The sequence below is a fragment of the Doryrhamphus excisus genome, chromosome 6, assembly GCF_030265055.1.
Source record: "Doryrhamphus excisus isolate RoL2022-K1 chromosome 6, RoL_Dexc_1.0, whole genome shotgun sequence".
NCBI classification, from domain to species: domain Eukaryota; kingdom Metazoa; phylum Chordata; class Actinopteri; order Syngnathiformes; family Syngnathidae; genus Doryrhamphus; species Doryrhamphus excisus.
In genome coordinates, this window is record NC_080471.1 from 12,948,583 (window position 1) to 12,972,245 (window position 23,663).

The following is a 23,663-nucleotide window of genomic DNA, read 5'->3' on the forward strand; positions in this document are numbered from 1 at the left end:
GAGGGAAACATAATTTCAGACTATGATCTTAAAAGGTGAGCACAGTGAGCAACAGAAACAACAGCTGAGGCACATGTGTTTCTGACGCAAAAAAACGATCTAAAAGCTAGTATGTGTCTGCTGCTTTGTCTTGCAGTTTTGCACATTTTAATTTATATTTCGGTGATGACAAGCCATCTGGGTAGCCGAGCCAAAAGAAGCAGCTCTCTGAAAACATTCAAAATTTCCATCATTACCAGAGACGTGAAACTACAAGGGAGCCTTGTGGGGAGGGGAGGCGTTGAGATATAGAAATACAACATATAGAAACACCATCGCTTTAGAGCACTAAAGCTAATATCGCGAATTGTGTTATTCGTCAAAAAGTTGAACCTTCATTTTGTACTATATTTCATATACACGTTTTATTTGGAAGTTTTGTGATATGCTCACCAGGTAGTGCCCGATGATTATGGTGCATACATTCTATTTACTCCGGTTCTATGTAAGCTAAAGGCCAAAACAGGTCAAAGTGGTTGCTGCAGTTTCTGTTCACTTTATTGCTTTAACGCTGTATTGTAGGGTGTCATAGCATAGTATGAATAAACATGAGCTTTTTGGTTACATCATAATGAGAAGAGGAACTGGAGGGTCTGTATTTTCAGGCATCATTTACATAAATGCCCTTTTGTAGAAAATACACATTAAAACTACATAATTAACAGTATATAAATATTGAAATTAATATTAAAAGTAATAAATATTTAAAGTAAGACACACTCAGGATGCTGCCTACAAAACAAACAAGGCTTTATATACACGCTGTAACCATGTAGTAACGAGGAACATTCATGACATCGTGTAATACAGTATTTTATCCAGTATTTTGGTCCTTTTAAGCATTTATGGAACTTCCTTCCTGGGCATATTGATTCCACATAGCAACATAGAAATGAACACCCACACCTTGTGCATTAACTTTTCCATACTCAAAAACAAAAACACAGGAGCAGTAGTGGCAGCTCCACTATGTAGCGTTACCTTTTGGTAGTGCTGAGGCATTGTGAGCGCGGTGCGGACATTTTACGAATGATTGTGTGGGGTAGCCAGTTGCTATCAGCTAGTAGCTAGCCAGTGTGGTGTCGCAAGGTGTCAGCATGCCAATCACATAGTTTGATTGGGGAAACAATGTTAATAATAATAATAATAATAATAATAACAAAGTCACTGTAGCTATTAATATTTACGTCACATTATAGTGTGTACATAAAGCATTGTGGCCGCCTTTTGGAGTTTATTTCATGAGGCTTTATTGGTGGAATAAGTATGTATTTTATCTTTGTCTTTTTAGCTGTTTTTATATCTTTAAAACACACAGAAAAGAGAAATAAATATGTGTTCATATCTGTGGATGATGGGCAAAATTCCAAAAATTAAATTTTCCTTTAAGCGACCCACATTTGTTATATGTTTTGCCAGATATAAAGCTTGAGGATATGTTCCTTGCACATGGCCTTTCTTGCTTAAACTTGTGATAAGTCCGGTTCTAGTTTCCAACTACAGCATGGCCTTGCAGTTAAACATTAACTTTATGCAAGCTAATGTCAAGTGTTTTAAGTGTTTTTGAAACAAAGACAAAAGAGTGGTCTTGATGCAATCTTGATGCACAAGATCACTATTATGACAGAGACTTTTGTGTGTCCATTTGAGCTTCAAATTCCAATTTACTACATGTGAGCAAAGCAGTCACCAATAATGTGCAGGAAAGGTGGACTGTGTATGTGCATGTTAGTGCAGTTCAAACGCACTAATGTGGTGAGATTTGTTTGCTGTTTCGTTGACAATGGCAGCCTTTTTTTAACAGTACACAACGACGTGCCACTCGTGAATGCGAGACCAAGTGACTCGCATCCTGATTGGTCAGGATATGTCAGCTGACCGTGGTGCGCCAGTGGCAGCAACAACAGCAGCAGCAGGACGAGTCAGCTGTGTTGCTAGTTAAATTATGCCTTTCCTTCTAATGTGCCACGAAGTATAATTGAATCGGAATTGGACGTGAAGCCTCCCTGTACTGCCTCGTTCAAAATGTCGTCGACATTTACACTACACGACGAAACATCCAGTCAGCTTAATAAGTTTGAGAAACTATCATGGTGGCCCTCCAGTCGAGATTCAGGTCTGTAAACAAAACTGCTTGGACAGTAAGCGTTCAGAATCCGCATATGTTTAAATGTAGCCTCTGTTAAGGCCGTCTACGTGCAAAATGTGTGCTTTTATTGTACATTAACGTGTCTGTGTTATGTGAGGAGCAGCCATCGACACCATGCATGCAAGTCGACGCTAGCTAATGTTGCTTGGAAAGCTAACAGCACTGTTGTTGCTACTATTTACACTGCTGTGCCGTACAAAGGGAATACATTCACTCTCAGTGCAACAACTCCATTTCAAACTGTTTTTTTTAATTATTTCAAACAAATTAGCTGAGTCAATCAAAAGTTGCTATTTGTGAGGGCATGTGTTGATCGTGGGGGTGGGTGGTATTGATCCAAATAGATATAAAGGAAAAATATTTATATTATGTTTTTGATATTGTTACATTGTCTTATAATAATAGTTCATTTTATTTCAAACTTGCATACAAGGTGTATATATAAGTATATTTCAGTTGGATAATTCAAAATGTCTGAAAATTAATAGAAAGAAGCATATCTTATTTAATCCTACATCTCAATAATCAGTAAAATTAAAAATATAACTTCCTATGTTCAATATGTGCCATTTTGTATGATAATTTAATAATAGTGTGTATTGTTGTATTGTTCACAAATTATTGTGTTGATACAATTATTTAAAAATCTGTTGTGTTTTATTCTGATAATCATGATCAACAAACTTAAAGGCAAAACTCCCAAAACTGGCCAAGTAAAAATGACTGGTATCAGTGATACTGACTCTGTATTCATAAGGTATCGGATCAATATGGAAACGTTTCGCATTGATATACTATTGTTTTTAGATGGTTCAAGTGTACCTAATGTTTTGGTCAGTGAACGTACTTAACTGTGTCCATCTTGCAGGTTTCAAAAAGCGGGCACGCTGGCTCCAGGCGAGGCGCATCTTTTCTCAGGCATCCCCCAACCTGCGCATTCCTAACAGGTTTCTAAGAGAAGGTAAGTGGTTTTGCATGATGGGTGCGTTAAAAAAAACAAACAAACAAAGGAAATGACACATTTTCTCTCTCTCAGGGCCGTGTGTGCCCTCAGCTCGCAGTGGACACCGCTGTGTGGCGGACAGCACCAACCTTTATGTGTTTGGAGGCTACAACCCGGACTTTGAGGAGGCGGGTGGGGCGGAAAATGAAGACTACCCACTCTTCAGGGAACTTTGGAGGTTTCATTTTGCCACAGCAACCTGGCACCGCGTTCAGACGGAGGGTTACATTCCTACAGAACTCGCTTCCATGTCTGGTGGGCACCAATACAAGCGTTAAAAATAGTTTTCTGAAAACATAAAAAAATATATTCTTATAAATAATTTATATTATTTTATGAATAAAATAGGTATACAGCTATCATTAGTGGACAAAAACGGCATCTCAAATTCAAGCAATTCATACGAAAGGATGCCAAAGTCAAACTGGAATAAAAAATAACAAGGATGATTATCTATTCATCAGTGCTCATGTCAAACTTTATGCAAATGTGACCATGCAAAATAACATTTTTGACCCGGAATTACTATAAAATCAATTAAGCAATTAATTATGTTCAATATTTCAAGTTAATTAAGATGAAAAGCCTAATGCAGAAGTCACAGGTACATGGCTTCAGGTCAAATATCTAAAGGGGTACGCGACTGATAAACAAATAATAAACAAATGGAATACACAACATACAGTCTTATACGTATGCGGCACATGCACACTTTCACAGTTGTCAGCTTTAGGTGTTGTGTTCCCTGGAAAAACGCGTACATGGAACAATTACTTCTGCTTTAAACTGCACTCGTATTGACAGGAACCAAAAATAAGTATAAGTGTAACACGGGAGCAGCAATCGTTTCGTGTCACGCTGTTTTTCTTCAAATAAATACCAGATACACAGATACTGCAGTTAAGTACACATTTGCCACTATTTGAATTAATATTAAAATGGATGTCAAATATGAACGAGCTTTGTTTAATGATGCATAAATGACACCATTCCATCTCAGCTGTATTCCATGGCAACAACCTGCTCGTGTTTGGCGGCACTGGGATTCCTTTCGGTGAAAACAACGGCAACGACGTCCACGTTTGCAACGTTCAGTACAAACAATGGAACCTGCTCCCCTACCGAGGGACGAAGCCCAACAAGATCTACGGCCAGGTAGCTAATCTGCTCTCTTATGTCTGCTTTTTTTTAGTAGATGGCTCCAAACTCACATGCTCTTGTCCTACTGCAGGCAATGGTCATCCTAAATGGCTACCTGTATGTTTTTGGAGGGACAACAGGTTACCTTTACAGTACCGACCTGCACAGGCTGGACCTCACAACCAAAGAATGGATCCACCTCAAGCCCAACAATGCCCCCACAGATCTCCCTGAGGAGAGGTCGGGCTGAATAATTGTAAAAACAACACATAAAAGTACTGAGAATGATGTCATCCCACAGGTACAGACATGAACTCGCTCATGATGGAAAGCGGATATACATATTAGGAGGCGGGACTTCCTGGTCATCATATCGCTTGGACAAGGTAAGAGATCCAGTTGTGATGTAATGCATGTATCAAAATGTTGTAAAGATTGTAGACTCGATCTACACCAGGGGTCTCAAACTCAATTTACCTGGGGGCCACTGGAGCTAGGGTCTGGGCAAGGCTGGGCCGCATCAGGTTTTAAAAAAAAAAAAAAAAAAACGCATTTATTAAAAACAGAAAAATATACAAACTTTTTCAGTGCTTTGGTTCCGATTTTCTACAATAAAAGCTCTGATAAAACATTCCACTTTTCTCAAATATCTTATTTTTTATTTTTCTGCACAAATTAAGATGAAAAATACATAAACAAATCAAGAATAAAGAAAATCAATCTGTAATAAATAAATATAATAATAATAAAACGGCAAATAATAAAAACTTAAGAAACCACATATAGTTGGTGGGTAGACCAATTATTTTTTTCAGATTAAAATTAACAAAGCATTATTAGAGCTCTGTAGACAAAACACGACTATAGTCACATTTATACTTTTTTTTAATTTACAACATATTGCGCAACTGCAGGCTCTTGAGACACATGCTAACTCACAAACTAGAGAGCTAGCGACCTGAACAGTAGCCTTCAAGTCATTTCCTTTAAACTTAAATAGCCAAAAACGTACCACTTCCACACAGATAGGGAGGATAACTATTAACAGTTATTTAACCTTTAACATGAACATTAATCAAACGTAATATTTTTTTCTGGGTACATGATACCATACAGCATCCATATCAAAATTGCGCGGGCCGCACTAACATTAAACTTTCATATCAAGGCGGGGGCCTCAAACTAGTGGCCGCGTGTTTGAGACCCCTGATCTACACTATACATTTTGGATGAGGTGCTTAAAATGTATTCAACTGCAGACAGTATTTGTATTTATATGTAAATTATATTCCAGTTGAAGTTTATTAGCTTTTGCATCCAAGTAAGAGAAGTAGAAGTTCTACTTCTCTTACTTGGATGGCATGACTACAGTGAGTGTTTCAGTGCTTTGTCTTTTTCAGATTCATGCATATAACTTGGAGACAAACTACTGGGAGGAAATAGTCACCAAACCCCATGAAAAACTAGGTTTTTGTTGGATGCTTTACTTTTATTTCTGACAGATTATTACTACTACTAATAGTGTTTTTTTTTTTAACATCATGACAGGATATCCAGCTGCCCGTCGCTGCCACAGCTGTGTGCAGGTCCAAAATGGTGAGTGCTCTTTCAGCCAGCAGTGTGAAATGTTTGGAAGTTCATATTGCTGTCTTCGTCTCTTGCCTTCCAGAGGTGTTTATATGTGGCGGCTACGACGGTCAGCTGATCATGCCCGATTTATGGAAGCTCAACCTTCGCACTTTCCAGTGGACCAAGCTACCCACCATCATGCCAGAGCCTGCCTACTTCCACTGCGCTGCCGTGACGCCGGTTAGTAAATAAAATATGGTTTTACTGTGCACAGAAGACATGCCATCGGCCTCTCTGGCTCTTTTTTCTCTTAGGCGGGGTGCATGTATGTCCACGGCGGCGTGGTCAACATGTCTGGCAATCGAAGGACGGGCTCGTTGTACAAAGTGTGGCTGGTGGTGCCCAGTCTGCTGGAACTGGCCTGGGAAAGACTGCTGAAGATGCAGCCTCACTTGGCACAGCTCTCCACGCTGCAGCTGCTCAACATGGGACTAACACACACACTCATTGAGCGACTGAAGTAGGTGGAGCTCAAACCTCGGCCTGTTATGTGATTGGTCAGCCTTGCATGGATATTGGACTTGCAGATCGCCTTCAAGAACTAGTCTCATTTTGTGAATGTGTTTTCGTTCGACATCTGTGTAGTGTCTCACGCTGAGATGAGCCGTTTTTGGATTGTTTTTTTTTTTAATCTAAAAAAAACAAAACAGGCTGAGTGTGCCCGTACAGCCTTGTATGATACCATTTTTATGGCCTCACGACTCGTTTGCATTGAACAAATTGACTTTGTGTTTAATGTTGCAGTAACAAAAAACAAAAACCAAACAAAAACATGAAGTCATGTAAGTGACGCAAGAAAAAACCCAAACCCTCAACGATATTTAAATGTTTTGGTGTATTGCATGCCATCACTGTGACTTTTCCAGTGCCTCGTCTTATAGCTGTATTTTACACCATAAATTATAAAAGAATACAGTGTAGCTTCACACCAGTCCTTCATTTTTTTAATTGGTGCCTTTTTTTAAATGCTGTAAATCCACCCTGAACTGTGTCCATTTTAATGATTTACTTGGTGCTGGAAGCCAGTCAGAAGGTTTTCTTGAGTTGTTTTAATCACTGTGCTGCTGCTGTTTTTACTTTGAATTGACACTTTTTGAGTGTTTTTTTTTTTTTTACCATACCCAATTTTCTTCTCACTTCCGTGTCTGAACGCCACAATGTGTACACAGGATTTTATTATTTATATTTTTTGTGGCATTGTACTTTTTTTTTTTAAGCAGCAAAAATGTATTTTTTGAAAAGCACACAGTATCTTGTGTAATTAAACAGAGTCCATTTTCACATTGACACTTTACAGCAAGTCTCCTTAAATGGGATGGTATGTTCCGACTAGGCCTTGCTTGAGATAGATGATTATATTTGTGAAATGATCTCTCCTGCATGTCGCTGCATTGTACGTGAACGTCTCCTCACACATTTGATGATGTACATTTTTTTTTTTATTCCTGTCTGTGCAATAAAACTCAGCCAGACATTTTTTTCCATATGTTTGTATCAAGGTGTTGTATTTGTACACACACTATTTCCTCTTTAAATACCACATGCATAACCATTATGACACACTGAAGGTATAAATACGTTATTCTTACAACACATTTGCGCAGATTCTAAAATAATTTTAATCTATTTCATTAAAATATTGTCATGTTAGGATCAAGGTTGAACACTGAGTACAAAAAAAAGCTGCATGTAAAGAATACTTTGGCTCCACGGCTCCCTGCTACAGTCGTGTGAGTGTTAGTTACTTTTAATGTGTGCTGAACACTAAAACAAGAAGTCTTAAACACTGCCTGATCACTTCAGCGTGGCAAACTTTGTACACAAACACACCACACAACTGAAAAGTAATATTAGCACAAATGCTAACACAATACAAGTGGAAGGTGATCAGGAATGTCAATATTGGGATTAAAAAAAGATACTGTTCTCCTTCCCTTTCTAAGTAAGGTTGAATTATTATGTGCCGTGGCTTTAAATGATTTTGCCTGAATAGTCCAGTCCCACAGTCAGCAGCCTGCCGGAGATGGAGCAAAGTAATAGAGAGCCAATAGGATCAGATAGACGACTACCAGAGCTGTGCCTGCATTGAAATAGACACAATAGGACAAGGAGGCAATAAATTATAATATTTTGATGTTTTTTTTTTTTTACCTTTTTAAATGCAATTCACCATTTGCTACCCTGCAAAATTTGCTGATTTTTGGTCAAAATATAAATTTTTCTCCTTTCCGATAGTTTTTGAACACAGAACACACATCTCATATATACCAAGTTGGTAACAATTTATAATTATAAATATGTGTAATAAAGTATAAAGTGTTTTTTGTTTTACAGCGCACATACAGTGGAACAGTGTTGTGCTAAAGCAGCATTAGCATTCCAGTCAACCTTCACTTACTTCAATGGGATGAACAAGTTATATGTGATCTTCCAGTTGTTACTGGAATTACAACAAGCAAAAGGAAAAACGTCTTATTTAGCAGCTCACCAGACCCCAGAACTTGGATTGCGCTTCTATACATTTAGCTTGTTAGGGAGTAAACAATGGCAATTGAAGAGAGACAGGGAGGGTTCTGGAGCTGGAATCTTATCTAGTAATTGTAACAGTCACTCTTTTTCCAATATTCAAAGAATGTCAATTGGATGGGCAGGAATTTTGTGCCATTTGCGTGTGTGGTCTCAGAATGTAATCCCCACGAATAGCGTGGATCTACCGTCTATTGATTAAATGTGTTTCTTGTTGCGATAAGCTTACCTTGAAAATAATCTGACTTGCCATCCATGAAGATGTAGTTGACCAAAATCACGCTGAAGATACTGGTCCAAAAATGTAGATCACAGAACAAGAGCACAAAGCCCACATCCTAGGAGAGTTGATTTACAATGAACTATTATGTAAAGCCATAGCATCCTGAATGAATGACCCAAATGACAAAAGAGAAGCACGGAGGTCTTACATAGAAGGCATTAAACAAGACCAGGATTGGAATCTGGAGCATGCAGACCTGCACAGCGATACAGCTCCCCACCTCCAAGCTGAAAGGGAAAACCAAAAGTACAATCTAAAAGGTACATTTGAAAGATTTGTATTCATGCCAAGACCTGAGGCTGATGTTGTTCTGAAGTGCAAACTGTATCCCGTTGACAATCTCAGGGATCTCTGGAACCATGGCGAGAAGTGTTACCCCGATAAAATACTAGAGAAGAAAACAAAAAAACAATACAATGAGGCCAGGAGATGAAGCACCAGGAGCGAGCCCACCCACCTGGGAGATGTTGGGCTGGTTGAGAATGGGCTGCACGTGCTCTGTGGTGAGATCGGCGCAAGCAGACATGAGCACGGTGGCCATGATAAGGATGAGCAGGGACCTCCAGCGGGACCAGTGGACCACTGCACCATGGTGACCAGTCACTGGACAGCAGCACATCAGCATTGTGCTCTCTCCTTATTCACAGAGTACAAATCCTACCTGGTTCCTGTCCAACATGGATGTCGTAAATGTGGGAGTGTGTCTTCAACGTGAATATCAGCCCGATGATGTAGGCGACAGGCAGGAGGACAGAAATAGAGTACACGAGGGGCCTAAGAACAAGAATAAAAAGGTTTAGTGAATCATTCTTCAACGTGACAACATTTTTTGACATCTTTGTCAAATTGGATTGATGTCATGTATGTATATGAGTAAGCCCCTCACATTTCAGCAAACATTTTATATGTTCTCAAGAATGAAAGTGTACAGCGTCAGTATACAGCTTGTATAACAGTATATAGTGATGTGAAAGTGTTTGCCCCTTCCTGATTTTTATTATTTATTTATTGTTTATTACAGATCCCCATTAGTCCTCACTGAGTGGACTATTCTTCCTGGGGTCCAAAAAAATTACATTTCAAACTTCAAACATAATACAATAAAAACAGTCATTACAATTAAATATAACTAAATCAAAACAAAAATGATCTGAGGTGTAATGGAATACAACCCTTAAAATTATTGAAGCCAACCAGAACCAGAACAACAAAAATTATTCCAATTTACACACTCAGAATTTCAGAATAAATCAACCAACTAGAAAGTGACTTCCTTGCTAAATACTGCTTCTCTTAATTTAATTTGGAATCTTGCTTTGTTATTTATCATGGTTAAATGTAGTGGGGGCTGCACGGTGGACGAGTGGTTAGCGCACAGACCTCACAGCTAGGAGACCAGAGTTCAATCCCACCCACGGCCATCTCTGTGTGGAGTTTGCATGTTCTCCCTGTGCATGCGTGGGTTTTCGCCAGGTACTCCGGTTTGTTTTATAATCATTTTACATGGCGGACGAGTAGTTAGCGGGCAGGCCACACACCTAGAAGACCCAAGTTCAATTACACCCCTCGGCCATCTCTGTGTGGAATTTGCATGTTCTCACTCCGGTTTCTTCACATATTCCAAAAACATGCTAGGTTAACTGGTGACTCCAAATTGTCCATAGGTATGAATGTGAGTGTGAATGGTTGTTTGTCTATATGTGCCCTGTGATTGGCTGGCGACCAGTCCAGGGTGTACCCAAAGACAGCTGGGATAGGCTCCAGCACCCCCGCAACCCTTATGAGGATAAGCGGTAGAAAATGAATGAATGAATAAATGTAATGGAAGCTTATTCCAATATGTTACTGCTCTGTACATTGTAGTCCTCATTAATGGATTAGTTCTTGGCAGAGGCAGAGTAAAGTGAACACCTGAAACATACCTGGTTTCATAGTCATGTGGAGTATTGATGGGTTTTAGATGTAATAACAAATTGTTAGGTTTCCCAATATGCCAGATACACACATTAAAATATCTTACTCAACATGGTTGTGGAACAGTGTGTCATTGTTCTGTTGAAAGAAACATAAAAGTATAATAAATACCAACACATAATGCTTTGTAAATGTGTTTCAACATTGTTCTTGCCAAGGGTTCTTACCACATCATAATGGCAGCTGTGGCAAACGAACGGGCCGCTGCTGTTGCTCGTGATGTTCCCTGATGTGCACGCATCACACACCAATTTACCATAAGCCTTAGAGAACAGTGTGGGGGCGAACACGCCTGCAGTTGGCACATGAGGTCACACACATGAGGTCACATTTGGTAAACAAAGGTGAGTCCACTGAATGTCCAAGATGTTCCACACCTCCTACAGAGATGAAGAGCAGTGCAGAGCTTACTCCTGTGCAGCGACTGTTAAATCTTTGCTCTCGATGTCTCAATCCTCCAATGATCATGCAGATGCCCTGGGAGGTGAGGTTAAAGTCTCATTTTGATCACACAATTACCACCGTATGTGTAAAATGCGGCGCCTTACAGGGATGAAGAGTATGCATCCAAGCAGCGTGCCCGTCAACGCCGCCTTCACCACCTCCTGCAGGCATGGATTGGCTGCCCTGTGACCTCTGAGGAGAGCCGTGATGTAAAAAGTCAACTCTGTGATAGAGCCGAAAGTGGCATTGACAACTGCGCCCACGGCAAAGTTACTCTGTGCTGAGATGCTGCAGGTTACCAAAAGTTGGAAAATAAATAAATTGATAAGAATTGACACACATGGAAGGTTCTTAAATTGCCAGGATCTCACCTGGCGATGCCCATGCCGATGTAATATGACAGTGGGATGATAGATCCTAATGCCGTGGCGAACTTGACATCGGAACTGGTGTAGCGGTTTTCTCTGTCAATGTAGCCGATTATCATGGCAATTATTACGAGAGGGAGGAGATCTGAGAGGAAGAGTTAGGTAAAAATAGATCATCTTTAGAGTGGCAACAAAACAAAAAAAATAACAAAAGCAAAAAATGGGCAAAGACCAAAATGTCAGGGCAGACTGTTTTTAAAAAGAAAATATATATAACTCTTAGCATTAGGGGTGCTCCGATCGGTATCAGCTGATATCAGTATAAAAAGTATGGTATATATATAGCCAGTAGTACATTTAAACATCTACACTACATGTACTATGTGATCGGTATTGGTATCGGTATCAGCCGACAGTATCGGCAGCATAAAAGCCTGATCGAAACGTCCCTGCTTAGCATATTAAAATGGTTTTAGCCATTTCTATAAATCCAGTAATAATAATGAATACAGTAATACCAAAATGCCCCCATTGTATGATTTTTCAATATGCAGTCCTTCCACAAACACAATAAAAAAAGGATACTGACAGCAAATACATTGATGCCATCAACAGTATATTTGTAGTAGAACCAGTTTGCTGCATGGTAGCAGCACAGCAGCGTCCTGCTCTCATAACCTTGATGCTAAAGTCAAAACAAAGAGATAACAATTATAATATTAATAAGCAGGAAAGCCTGTGTAGTCATGTAAAAAAAAATACTTCACCCTTGCCTTCCTCTGTGAGGTGATGGACACAGACACATCCTCCGGAGGCAAGAGTAGGATGATGCCCAGAGTGCGTGCATTCATCTTGGCCACAGGGATGGTAAAGACCAAGATCCAGGACAAGAGACAGACCAGCGAATGGGTGACCACCAGAGGAGGGTACCCCAGCAGCAGCCACACATAAGTGGAGAAACGACACTGGAAAAATAAAAAATAGTTTCCTATGTGCATTGAATTTGTTGATAAATCTCTTGAAGTGTTCCTAAGTGACAGGTGAGTATACAGTACATGGCATGGTTTAGGAAGTATTACCCAGTGGTGAGGGGGTGCTGGCCGATCTGATGGTTCTGGAACTGGACTCTCCGGCGGTGAAGGCAGCAGAACCGGAGAGTTGTCTTCCTCCCACTCCCCGGTGCATTCACAGTTAGGCATTTGCTCACATCTACAGAACTTATTTTCAATCTGCCAATGGAAATCTCAATGATTACAACAATAATTGGCAAATCAAACAGCAACCAAGAAACACCGAAAAAGGTAAAGTTAATTTGAGTCAATATCAAAGTCGATATCAATAAAAAGGGGACTTAAGAGGGAGCCTTGAGGGATGCTGATAAGCGTAAAAAAGGAGAAAAGATCTCTGCAGTACCTTGTGAACTGACTTGCCAAACGGCCAAAGAAAGTAACAGGACAACTTCCAACACAGCTTTCCTTAAGTGATGGAAAGAGGGAGAAATAAACAAGCGGGATATCTGACGATCAACCTTGATGAACAACTAGGGATGCTACAATCAAGGGTTTTATGTTGCCTGTGACTCGGACACCGAATGAAATCGGCCAATATCGCTTATATCGATGAAGTGTAAATTTAAGTGTAAATCTTCTATGTTGTTTTTCTGAGTGCTATTGGCCCGTGGTGCCATATAAGGGGGAAAAATTAGTACAACTACTACTACTACTACTGCACTGAAAGGAGAAGCTCTCCAATCTCGTTGTACATCTTGTATAATGACAATAAAGGCCATTCCATTCCATTCCATACAATTCAAAGGTACCCTGACCAAGGGGCCAAAATTAAAAAATAAAAATTGGGGGCATCGGAGTATCCCTAGTAATAGCCCACCTACCATAGGGTACACCAATGACAGTCAGGAACATGAGTAAGCCCACCAGGAGTTACGCCAGGGACACCCACCAACCAAAAAGAACAACATACACTACATTTCCACATGTAATGAGATGACCTGCCAACACAAATAAAAAACATTTCAGACCTATGTAAGATCAACATATTTTGACACAGTGTGAAAAAGCTATGTATTAATTGGTTCAACTTCCCGTGGACAATAACAATCAACTGAGATTTGAGGTATTCTTTCAAGAATGTTAGAAGTAAGGAAACTGCATATTCATTCATTCATTCATTTTCTACCGCTTTTCTTCACGAGGGTCGCGAGGGTGCTGGAGCCTATTCCAGCTGTCTTCAGGCAAGAGGTGGGGTACACCCTGGACTGGTCGCCAGCCAATCACAGGGCACATATAGACAAACAACCATTCACACTCACATTCATACCTATGGACAATTTGGAGTCGCCAATTAACCTAGCATGTTTTTGGAATTTGGGAGGAAACCGGAGTACCTGGAGAAAACCCACGCATGCACGGGGAGAACATGCAAACTCTACACAGAGATGGCCAAGGGTGGAATTGAACCCTGGTCTCCTAGTTGTGAGGTCTGCGTCCGCATTCTTCATTCATTCATTCATTCATTTTCTACCGCTTTTTCCTCACAAGGGTTGCGGGGGATGCTGGAGCCTATCCCAGCTGTCTATGGGCGAGAGGCGGGGTACACCCTGGATTGGTCGCCAGCCAATCACAGGGCACATACTATAGACAAACAACCATTCACACTCACATTCATACCTATGGACAATTTGGAGTCACCAATTAACCTAGCATGTTTTTGGAATGTGGGAGGAAACCGGAGAAAACCGGGTACACGCAACAGGGACAACATGCAAACTCTACACAGAGATGGCCGAGGGTGGAATTGAACCCTGGTCTCCTAGCTGTGAGGTCTGCGTCCGCATCCTTCAATTGATCTTAATTTATGTTGGACATCCATCCATGTTAGCAACGTTTATACAGAACAGCAACTTTACAAGGCTGTGTCAAACTCTACCTGGACCAACATGAGGCTTGATGACATTCAGCTCCGAGTAGAGCTCTTTCACAACTTCTGACCTGTCTTCAAAAGGACGCTCTGTTACATGGCTCTTCCATTTTCTGAAGCCAAACTGAAGACACATAAAACACATAAGCAACGACAAAGTGCCCCCTCTGGATGCTCATCCACAGACAATCATACCCTGTAGTTGTTGACCAGCTTGTTGGCTTCCACTTCGTTCTCTGCTCTGATGGTTCTTATACTTTGGATCTCGTCCCAGCTATCTTCATAAATGTAATGGCTTGGACCTGAGTGAGTAATGTGCTGTTGACATGGTTTGCAAAGAGAACAAAAGTGGCTTGTGGCCCAGTACTTACATGTATGCGCTGACATGCATTTTGTGGTGTACAGAGCAGGACATGCACAGGGCTGCTGTGTGGACACAGTGCAACACTCTGCTGTGGTAGGCTGTGGACCTCTGCAAGAGCCTTCATGGAGGTATCCATCACTGTCCACTGCCTGGTCATCATGTACTTCCTGAGGATGGTGATCTAAGGACAGATAGGACAATTGCATAAGTTGTGCTGGGGAACAAAATTTTCTGAATTTCTTAGAGAATTACATGCTGGCAGTCTGCAGTTTTTGAAGTTTAATTTAAAAAAATAATTCAAACTCTTCACACAAAAGATAAGCAGTTTTAAGTTTTGATTTGTGTTCCCTGACCAGCAAACATTGGCTGTAAAACCGAGGTATGCACTGAAACATGATCATGACATACCGTTACACCCCTATTTAGAGCAGATCTCACCTTCCCCTTAGCTGTAGAAGCATGACTGTAATTAGGTAAAAGGCTACCAGCCGCCTCTGGCCATTTATCTAATAATCTAGTCATTCAATGCGGCTCTTGCTATGTGAAGAAAGCACGTTGCTTTCATGAGACAATCTTGCACATTCCTCGTGACTGCCTCACTCTTTTGCAACTAATAATTGGGTTGGTTCCCTCTCCTTCATTCTCATTGTGGCTTCCTGGTGTGCAAGTGTAAAATTAGCCACTTGAAGGTTTTGTGATGTTTCACCACACTACTGCATTAAAAGAGACTCTTTCAGTCTTCTTTTGTTTTATAATATTTAGTCCAAGAGTCTCCAACAGGTTGGTACAGAATTTTAGTGGCTCACAAAAGGGTCAAATATGTGTAAAAAAGTATTGTTTTTGTGCAACTTGGATATTTATCTGTTTTCAGGTCACATTACTACTCGGTAGCACATAAAGACAATGGCCACACTGCCTCATGTAGAGCCGCATTTGTAAATTAAAGGGGACTTATTATGCTAATTTTTTGGATTGAATTGTGGATTCCTATAGAGCAACTACACACCATAACCTGCACAGAAAGTGTTGTAGTTCTTCCAGAATCTGCACCTATTCAACTGTATTTCTTTGGATTTCGTGATTCCCGCCAAAACGGTCTGTTTTAATGTATTCTACCCACGGCCACTCTGCTGTGGTTGGTCACACTCCCCAGTGCATGGAAAGAATTCCGGTTTGTGCCGCTAACTTTATAGGAGTTGATAATAAACAGTGATCTATTTTTCTAAAATCCACTTTTGTCCACTTTTAACATATGGCCATATGTGTTGGATCCAGAAGTAGAGACTGTACAGTCCCGAGTTTCTCAAGAAAAAAGGATCACTTCAAGACGTCTCGCAATGTTAAGTAGCTTTAGCATTTTAGCATTTCTACAGCATCTGTAACAACTAATTCAGGAGTGTCTACTTCCAAGTGTGCTGAATTTTTATTATATTTCATAATATAAAATAGGAATGGGCGATATGGACCTTTGCATATATCACGATTATGCCAATATAAAATTTAAATTTGGCAGAGTCTTGCATAAAAATCTAAAAAGCTTAAGCCATATATTGACATACACTTATTGGTAAGAAAGTGGCTACCTTTTCTAATGAGATGCACACATTGTGACTAAATTTTCAACAAACTAATGCCTGTGCTAGTGATTAAGGAAGATGTAGTCACCCATGCAATTCCAACTGCATATGGAAGATATTTATATGACACTGGTGTTTTGTTTACACATGGGGCAAATGGCTCTCTTATTTCGAAGGGCGGTCATAGAAGTGTGTTCATGGGCGTGGAGAATGTGTATTTACGTCAAAGATGAGCTACGTTAAAAACTAAACGTGCTTCTCATATATTTTTCACCAGAAATTCCACGTCGTTACCGGGCACTGCAAAATGTTCCTTACATTAAAGCCGTATTTAACGTATTTATACATAAGGAATATATAAAATATATATATTTATATATAAGGAAGTTTGCCCCTCTGTGATGTCACAAAGGGAGAGTTTTACCACGCCTTTTGAAACTGAGTTTTTTGAGCCATCACAAACTTCTTTCAGGGTTCACTTCCAAATCGCAAACCTCATTATCTGAAACTTTGGCATCGTTTAACACAAGAATACTACATTCCTAACTACATTTATAGGTCAGAAAAGTAGAAAACGCATTATAGGCCCAAGACTCATATATTGTTTACAAAACGCAGCTCACCTCTTCTTTCATTTTGTTAAAGGGGCACCTTAAAGTTAGTCTGTTCGTATTACTACATGCATAAACACACATTGTTCTGAATAGACAAATAAAATAGATAAATGCCCCGCCAGGTAAAAGATGACAGACAACTCAGTAAGAAGCAGAATACCAAATACAATGACAGGCATACAATAAACATATAAATCATTGCAGATTAGTTGTTCCGAGTTATTACTCTACACAAGGTGTCACGAACGGGCACGGCGGCGTTGCGTTGCGAGGACCAAGTGCTGGTAAAAACTTGTTTTAATTATGCCAATACAAGTAGCAAAAGGGAATCATTAAATAATCATTAATCATTAAATAACCGACATAAAGCACACATGCACGTCAAAAGCTCTATGCACCAACAAAGGAAGAAGCACCTGGCTGAACTAAATATAACAATCAATAATTGCTACCAGGTGCGCGTAAGTCAGAGCAGCAGAAAACTGAACAGATCAAAACAGGAAATATTACAAAATAAGAGCACGAAACCAGGAACTAAGGCTTAAGAACACCAACGCAGATTGTTAGAAAGTGATTAGCAATTATATCATGTTTTGACGTAAATGTTTTCTCGAGGTAGCATTGAAAAAAATGAATGATAGATTTATTTTATATCGTGTCATGATTTAAATAACATTAGCATTAGACCAAGCCTTGGCCGAGCTCTTACACATGCGTTGCGTATTACAGTGATATACTGCTGAAAGTGCAGTATAATACTGTATATTACTACGATTTGTTGTGGCCACCCGCCAGTTAAGTTACTTTCTGGCTCACCCAGAGTTCGTTCAAATGGCCCCCTCCTCCGGCTGTTCGTGGGTATACTCTGCGTTGACCAGTGGGACATCTTGGACAGCAAGGAGGACCCGCAGACCGACTAGATGCAGGATACTCAAGCTAGCGGATTTGACGCGGCACTTTGCCAATGGAATTGTGGGAAATGTAGTCTGCTCTTAAAGGGCTCAAGCGCTTCTGTACTGTAAAGTAGTATGTGCTTTAAACCAACAGAAGATATGATGGCTTAATGGTCTAATGTTATTTGGACATACATACGTTTTACTTTGGTATGTATTACATATTACAATTCGCAATTCCACACGCCCAAAAGGACTACATTGGACCATTTATTCACTTCCTATTAAACAGTGCCTCTCTCTGGTTGATAAACAACATAAGATGATAAATGACAAAAACAATAGAACAATGTTTTCCAGTGAATTAGAAGTTTGTACATCAATATACTGTAAATAAATTGTATGGCACTGCTTAGAAAACGTATACTATTGGGATGTTTACACTTTTCTGACCTATCAGTGTTATTAGAATGTTGTATTATTGGGTTAAATGATGCCAAAGTTTCAGATAATGAGGTTTACGCATCTGGAAGTGAGCCCTGAAAAGAAGTTTGTAGATTTGTCATTTAGAAGTATAATCAAAAACCTATATTACGTACAATATACAACTGAATGTTTCTGAAATGTCAGTCTAATCTGTCCAGGTCCTTCAGAATCAGTAGTGCAAGTGGATGTCACTGAAACTTTATTAGCAATGGGCTGTTTCTATAACCTGTCACACTTCAGATTCACCTGGTCGATCAGAGCAAAACAACGCCAAGTTCACCACGCTGAAATATGGACACAATAACGCCGACAATATCTAGCTGACAAAGGAGAAGAAATCAATTATCAAAGTGCACTTTTCCATTCTGAAGGGTGATGGGCCAAACCCAAAGCTACATGAAGGGGTTTGTTTGCCGTTTGCTCATTCATTCATTCATTCATTCATTTTCTACCGCTTTTTCCTCACGAGGGTCACGGGGGGTGCTGGAGCCTATCCCAGCTGTCTTCGGGCGAGAGGCGGGGTACACCCTGGACTGGTCGCCAGCCAATCACAGGGCACATATAGACAAACAACCATTCACACTCACATTCATACCTATGGACAAACCTCTGCAAAGTCATGTATACATTTGTACAGGCTACTCTGCAAATGTCATTCCGATATGCACTGCAGAACCTCAAAAAAGCAGAATGTTGCCAATCTTTGACATCTAGATTTCAAGTAAAGGATCAACATGCCATTTTTTTCTGCAGCCTGTGTCATCTAAACCTTGAACTAGCATGGCAGGTCCGCTGCATGTTGTTCAAAATAAACATTTGGTGACAAATACAGCCCTGGTCACAACGGCCTTTGAAATGTTTGAATGACACAAATGTCAAGATGACTTTCACCAACCTGTGGTTCTGTGTGGCCAGATTACTAAATTTATGAGGCAGCCAACAGAAAATATGAAGTTTACAGAGATTTTCAAAAAAAGGGAGTCCTTGATTGGTGTTTATGTGTAAAAGGGGAGGGGCTTTAAAGGCATTGGTTCAAATATAACTAAGACATTACTCATATAAACATGTGGCGAACTTGAGAACGTTCCGGATCATACCTTTGTGAAGCCATGGCCAAACGCTGGAGTGCCACCTCTTTTGTGGCACTCGCACTGCTATGCTGCTTCTCTGGGACCAAGGTAGAAGCTTGGCTACAGAATTCATCTCCTGGATATACATACAATCTACCAATGGTCGACAAAAAAAACAACCAACAAAATCCGCCAAGTCAAAATCCGCCTCCACCGCCTCAAAATCCTTCATGGCAATATGCTCCCGGTGATGATATGCCAGGCAAGTCCGATTATCTCTTAATGCCTCCGACATCTTACAATCCTCCAAGTTCAAAAAAACTCCTGCAGCGGCAAGTGACACCAGATGTCCCGAGGATGGACACTGATGGAGTGTCTTATGGCTCATCGATGAACCCAAAGCTCCCACCTCCTCCATCACAGCAGAATCTTGTCTCCATGTTCCCACCTTTCATCCCTAATCCCCATCCACAGCAGAAGCCTTCCACCCTCTTACCACCGTGGGTTCCTCAACCTCCAGTACAGCAGAAGCCTCCAGGCTTCTTACCACCTAGAGTCCCTCAGTCACCAGTAGAGCAGAAGCCCCCAGTGTTCTTACCACCCACGGTCCCTCATCCTCCAGTACAGCAACGTCCTCCAGGAGTCTTACCACCACCTAAGGGCGGCCCTCCATCACAGCAGAACCCTTCATCCGGTGTACCACCTGTGAGCTCTGGTTTTCCGTCCCAGCAGAATCCTCAAGTCATCTTACCACCTGTTGAATCATATCTTCTACCACCAAAGAATCCTTCATTCCTTCAACTACGGAGAAATCCATCACTCTCTCCACTACAGCAGAAGAACCCTTCATTCCCATCACAATACGATGGTCCTTCTCAACTACCGGTCAAGGACTATGCAGTTCCTCGAGGCTTTGCTGATCAGTCAGCTCACAACCCTCAATCCAGAAGACAGCAAATGCAACAATCGCCAACACAGAAATCTTCACCTTATGATCCCGGCATGCAGAGCTGTGACGTGGCAGACACCCAAAGAGTCCCATGTGGAAGTCATGGTATCTCTGCTGCTATGTGTGAATCTATCAGTTGCTGCCATGATGGCAGACAGTGCTACTTTGGAAAATCGGGTGAGTTTGTTTTTACTACATAGCTCTCCAAATCAATTTCAAAATACGTTGTTTGTTGTATTTGCGGTCAATGACCTGCATAACCGGCTTAATTTGAGGGAGTAGGCAGTACTAAATTCAAATGGTTGACATTATCATTGTATCTGCCAACAAATTAGCTTGCTCATGTCTGTTGTGTCTTGTACAGTAGCCTGCCCAAATCATTCATTTTGTCTGTGTTGGTCTAGTGACTGTCCAGTGTACCAAGGATGGCCAGTTCATTGTGGTTGTGGCCAGAGATGCCACTATGCCCAACATTGACCTGGGTACTATTTCCATGTTGGGAGATGGTCAAGGCTGCACACATGTGGACTTCAATTCCGCCTTTGTCATCTACCAGTTTCCTGTGACTGCATGTGGCACCGTCATTTTGGTTAGACATTATTTTTCAAGTTGACAGCAATACTGTGACTCCATGTGGGTATTCACGTTGTCACAACTTGCAGGAGGAGGCAGGGGGCATCATCTATGAGAACAGGATGACTTCCTTATATGAAGTGGGAGTTGGGCCTCTGGGTGCTATAACCAGGGACAGCAGCTATGAGTAAGGGATTTTCTTCAGTGGATAAACAATATTTTCTAAAAATCCACCTCAAGCCACTTTCTTCTTTCAGTTTACTCTTCCAGTGTAAATACACAGGCATGTCCGTTGAGACTATGATTGTAGAACTTCAACCAGCAGGTCATCCTCTCTCAGTGGCGGTTCTGGGTCCCATTCGTGTGGAGCTCAGGTTGGCCAATGGACAATGTTTTTCCAAGGGCTGCATTGAAGGTATGCGCACATGCACACCCTACACAAACACCCCACCACACCCTTCCCACACACAGACACTCCTGGTAACCTGCTTTTGTTTGAGAACGTGATAAATCTGCCCTCACAGAGAATGTCGCCTATAGCTCTTTCTATACGGATGGAGACTATCCTGTGAACAAAATCTTGAGGGATCCCGTGTACGTGGAGGTTCACATCATGGAAAGAACTGATCCCAACCTTGTCCTCACTCTTGGTCGCTGTTGGACCACCACTAGTTCAAACCCTCATAGTTTGCCTCAGTGGGACATTCTCATCGATGGGTAACATAAAATCTATTAAATTTTCAACATTTCTAAATCTAGCAAAGTTTACATTATTTTAAACCAGGCTGCATAAATTCTCGATTGTTTACAAATTTGTCTTTATCCTCTGCTTGTCTTTTTCCAGATGTCCAAACAGGGATGATCGCTACATGACCACCCTGGTTCCAGTTGGTCCGGACTCTGGTTTGGTCTTCCTAAGTCACTACAGGCGCTTCATTTTTAAAATGTTTACTTTCGTGGACCCCAGCTCTCTTGTGCCACAAAAAGAACATGTAATGCACAGATCCATATAGGAATATCCTAAAAAAAACTTCTGTAAACAACTTATCTACAGCATATGTTTTCTTGCTCCAGGTCTACATTCACTGCAGCACATCGGTATGCGATGTAGCTGCTGGCTATTCCTGTGAGCCAATGTGTTTCAGGACAAGTAAGGAATTCCACCAGCAATATTCAGAATGTCTGAAGAACGCACACTCTTGATTCTAACCACGTTTACATACCTGTTTGCGTATCCAGAGAGAGATTTGAAGTCTATTCAGAAGAAGAAGGGCTCAAAGGTCGTGGTGTCTTCGGGACCTCTGGTCATGAACACCTCCTGAAGAGGAAAAGGAAGAGATTCCATTTGGAGAATCTTCATTAAAGCATTTGGAATGTGAATATTGTGTTATTTGTGAATATATGTGTTATTATATTACTAGTGGCGTGGAATGAAAATGTTGTGTATAGCATTGTAATGGAGACAAAAGTAGTGCGGGTTTGCCATGTAACTTGAAGAGAAATTTGTATTACTGTAGACTCCTAGGTGTCATTGTAAGAGACTTCAAGAAATAAACACTGTGGAAGCTGCATACTGTTACTGCAGTGCACCACAATATCCAAAATAAATCATTTCTTTACTTTCTAAGTGTGCATTATGCTGTTTTTCTCTCACACTGGAACTATTTGGGTAATGGTTTCATTTATTTTTAACAATTCCACATGTCCAAAAAGGAGTAAGAAGACCCCTCTCCATTTCACTTCCATTACTAATATATTTGTTTACTTCCTGTATTCAACATGTAACTTTTTACCAATTCTGAAATAACAAGATGAAAATATCGTGATGTTTTTGTTTTGGCACACCTGCACACTGCAAAGGGAAGTGGGAGGAGCATGATGCATGCTCAAGATGTTAGTTAGGGCAAGACACTACACTGCAACTTTAAAAAATTCCTGGTTCCAGAAATTGATCTGGATCACCCTGAAAATCCTCAAAAAACATCCGTGTCCCATATCTGACAATTGTTCAAACTATTCAAGTTATTTTGGACACAAACAGACAAAACGTCGACAAAAACAGATAATGATGAGTACAGTAATATTATAGTGTTATTATTATTATTATTATTATATTATCCATCCATCCATTTCCTATGCTGCTTGGCCTCACTAGTCACAGTAGTATGCTGGAGCCTATCCCAGCTGACTTCAGGCGGAAGGCAGGGTGTACTCTGGACTGGTTGCCAGCCAATTGCAGAATATTATTATTAACAATATTAGTACAATTACAACAACATTTTTAGTTTGTTTTCTCAAAACGACACTAATGCACAGATATAAGTAATCATTTGAGTTTGTTAATTAAAAACATAATAATAAGATGAACACAAAAACCTGTAACATTATTGATTATTTATTATTGATAATATAATACAGATATACTTTAGTCACCTAATTTACTACAGCACACAATAATAGTTGAAACCAAAGTGGCGGTAATAGGTTAGAAGGAGGTTGGTAATGGTTTAGTTTATTTCAAACATGCTTTGATCACATGTTTACAATTTCATACATGACACATGTTCACAATTCAACATGTGAATTGAATCATCTTATTTCAAAGCGATTAGGGTTTGTCATTTTCATTAACTTTATGAAAAAAA

The 23,663-nt window shown here is 40.4% G+C and overlaps 3 protein-coding genes across 3 annotated transcripts; 2 read left to right on the plus strand and 1 right to left on the minus strand.

Annotated features, from left to right (window-relative positions):
- The first annotated feature begins 1,914 nt into the window (after nucleotides 1-1,914).
- Nucleotides 1,915-7,444, plus strand: LOC131131729 (kelch domain-containing protein 10-like). Its single transcript, XM_058076693.1, has 10 exons — nucleotides 1,915-2,155; nucleotides 3,057-3,149; nucleotides 3,225-3,446; nucleotides 4,192-4,346; nucleotides 4,423-4,571; nucleotides 4,633-4,717; nucleotides 5,732-5,798; nucleotides 5,880-5,927; nucleotides 6,001-6,140; nucleotides 6,215-7,444. Exons 1-10 carry the CDS (start codon nucleotides 2,065-2,067, stop codon nucleotides 6,422-6,424), a joined length of 1,260 nt encoding a protein of 419 aa, XP_057932676.1. The 5' UTR covers nucleotides 1,915-2,064; the 3' UTR covers nucleotides 6,425-7,444.
- LOC131131726 (uncharacterized) lies at nucleotides 2,671-17,998 on the minus strand. The gene is given in 20 exon segments (XM_058076689.1): nucleotides 2,671-8,040; nucleotides 8,716-8,824; nucleotides 8,918-8,996; nucleotides 9,063-9,157; nucleotides 9,227-9,372; nucleotides 9,431-9,543; nucleotides 10,790-10,821; nucleotides 10,911-11,035; nucleotides 11,121-11,220; nucleotides 11,292-11,475; nucleotides 11,559-11,700; nucleotides 12,141-12,240; nucleotides 12,329-12,520; nucleotides 12,635-12,784; nucleotides 12,969-13,030; nucleotides 13,447-13,563; nucleotides 14,502-14,616; nucleotides 14,688-14,794; nucleotides 14,864-15,037; nucleotides 17,864-17,998. Coding segments are annotated over 20 exon segments (2,286 nt in total). The 5' UTR covers nucleotides 17,934-17,998; the 3' UTR covers nucleotides 2,671-7,966.
- A 1,537-nt stretch (nucleotides 17,999-19,535) lies between these two features.
- Nucleotides 19,536-22,474, plus strand: LOC131131435 (zona pellucida sperm-binding protein 4-like). Its single transcript, XM_058076149.1, has 8 exons — nucleotides 19,536-20,622; nucleotides 20,850-21,034; nucleotides 21,108-21,205; nucleotides 21,276-21,433; nucleotides 21,543-21,735; nucleotides 21,863-22,010; nucleotides 22,093-22,168; nucleotides 22,258-22,474. The coding sequence occupies exons 1-8, from the start codon at nucleotides 19,536-19,538 to the stop codon at nucleotides 22,338-22,340; spliced, it is 2,028 nt and encodes a 675-aa protein (XP_057932132.1). The 3' UTR covers nucleotides 22,341-22,474.
- Nucleotides 22,475-23,663: the final 1,189 nt, after the last annotated feature.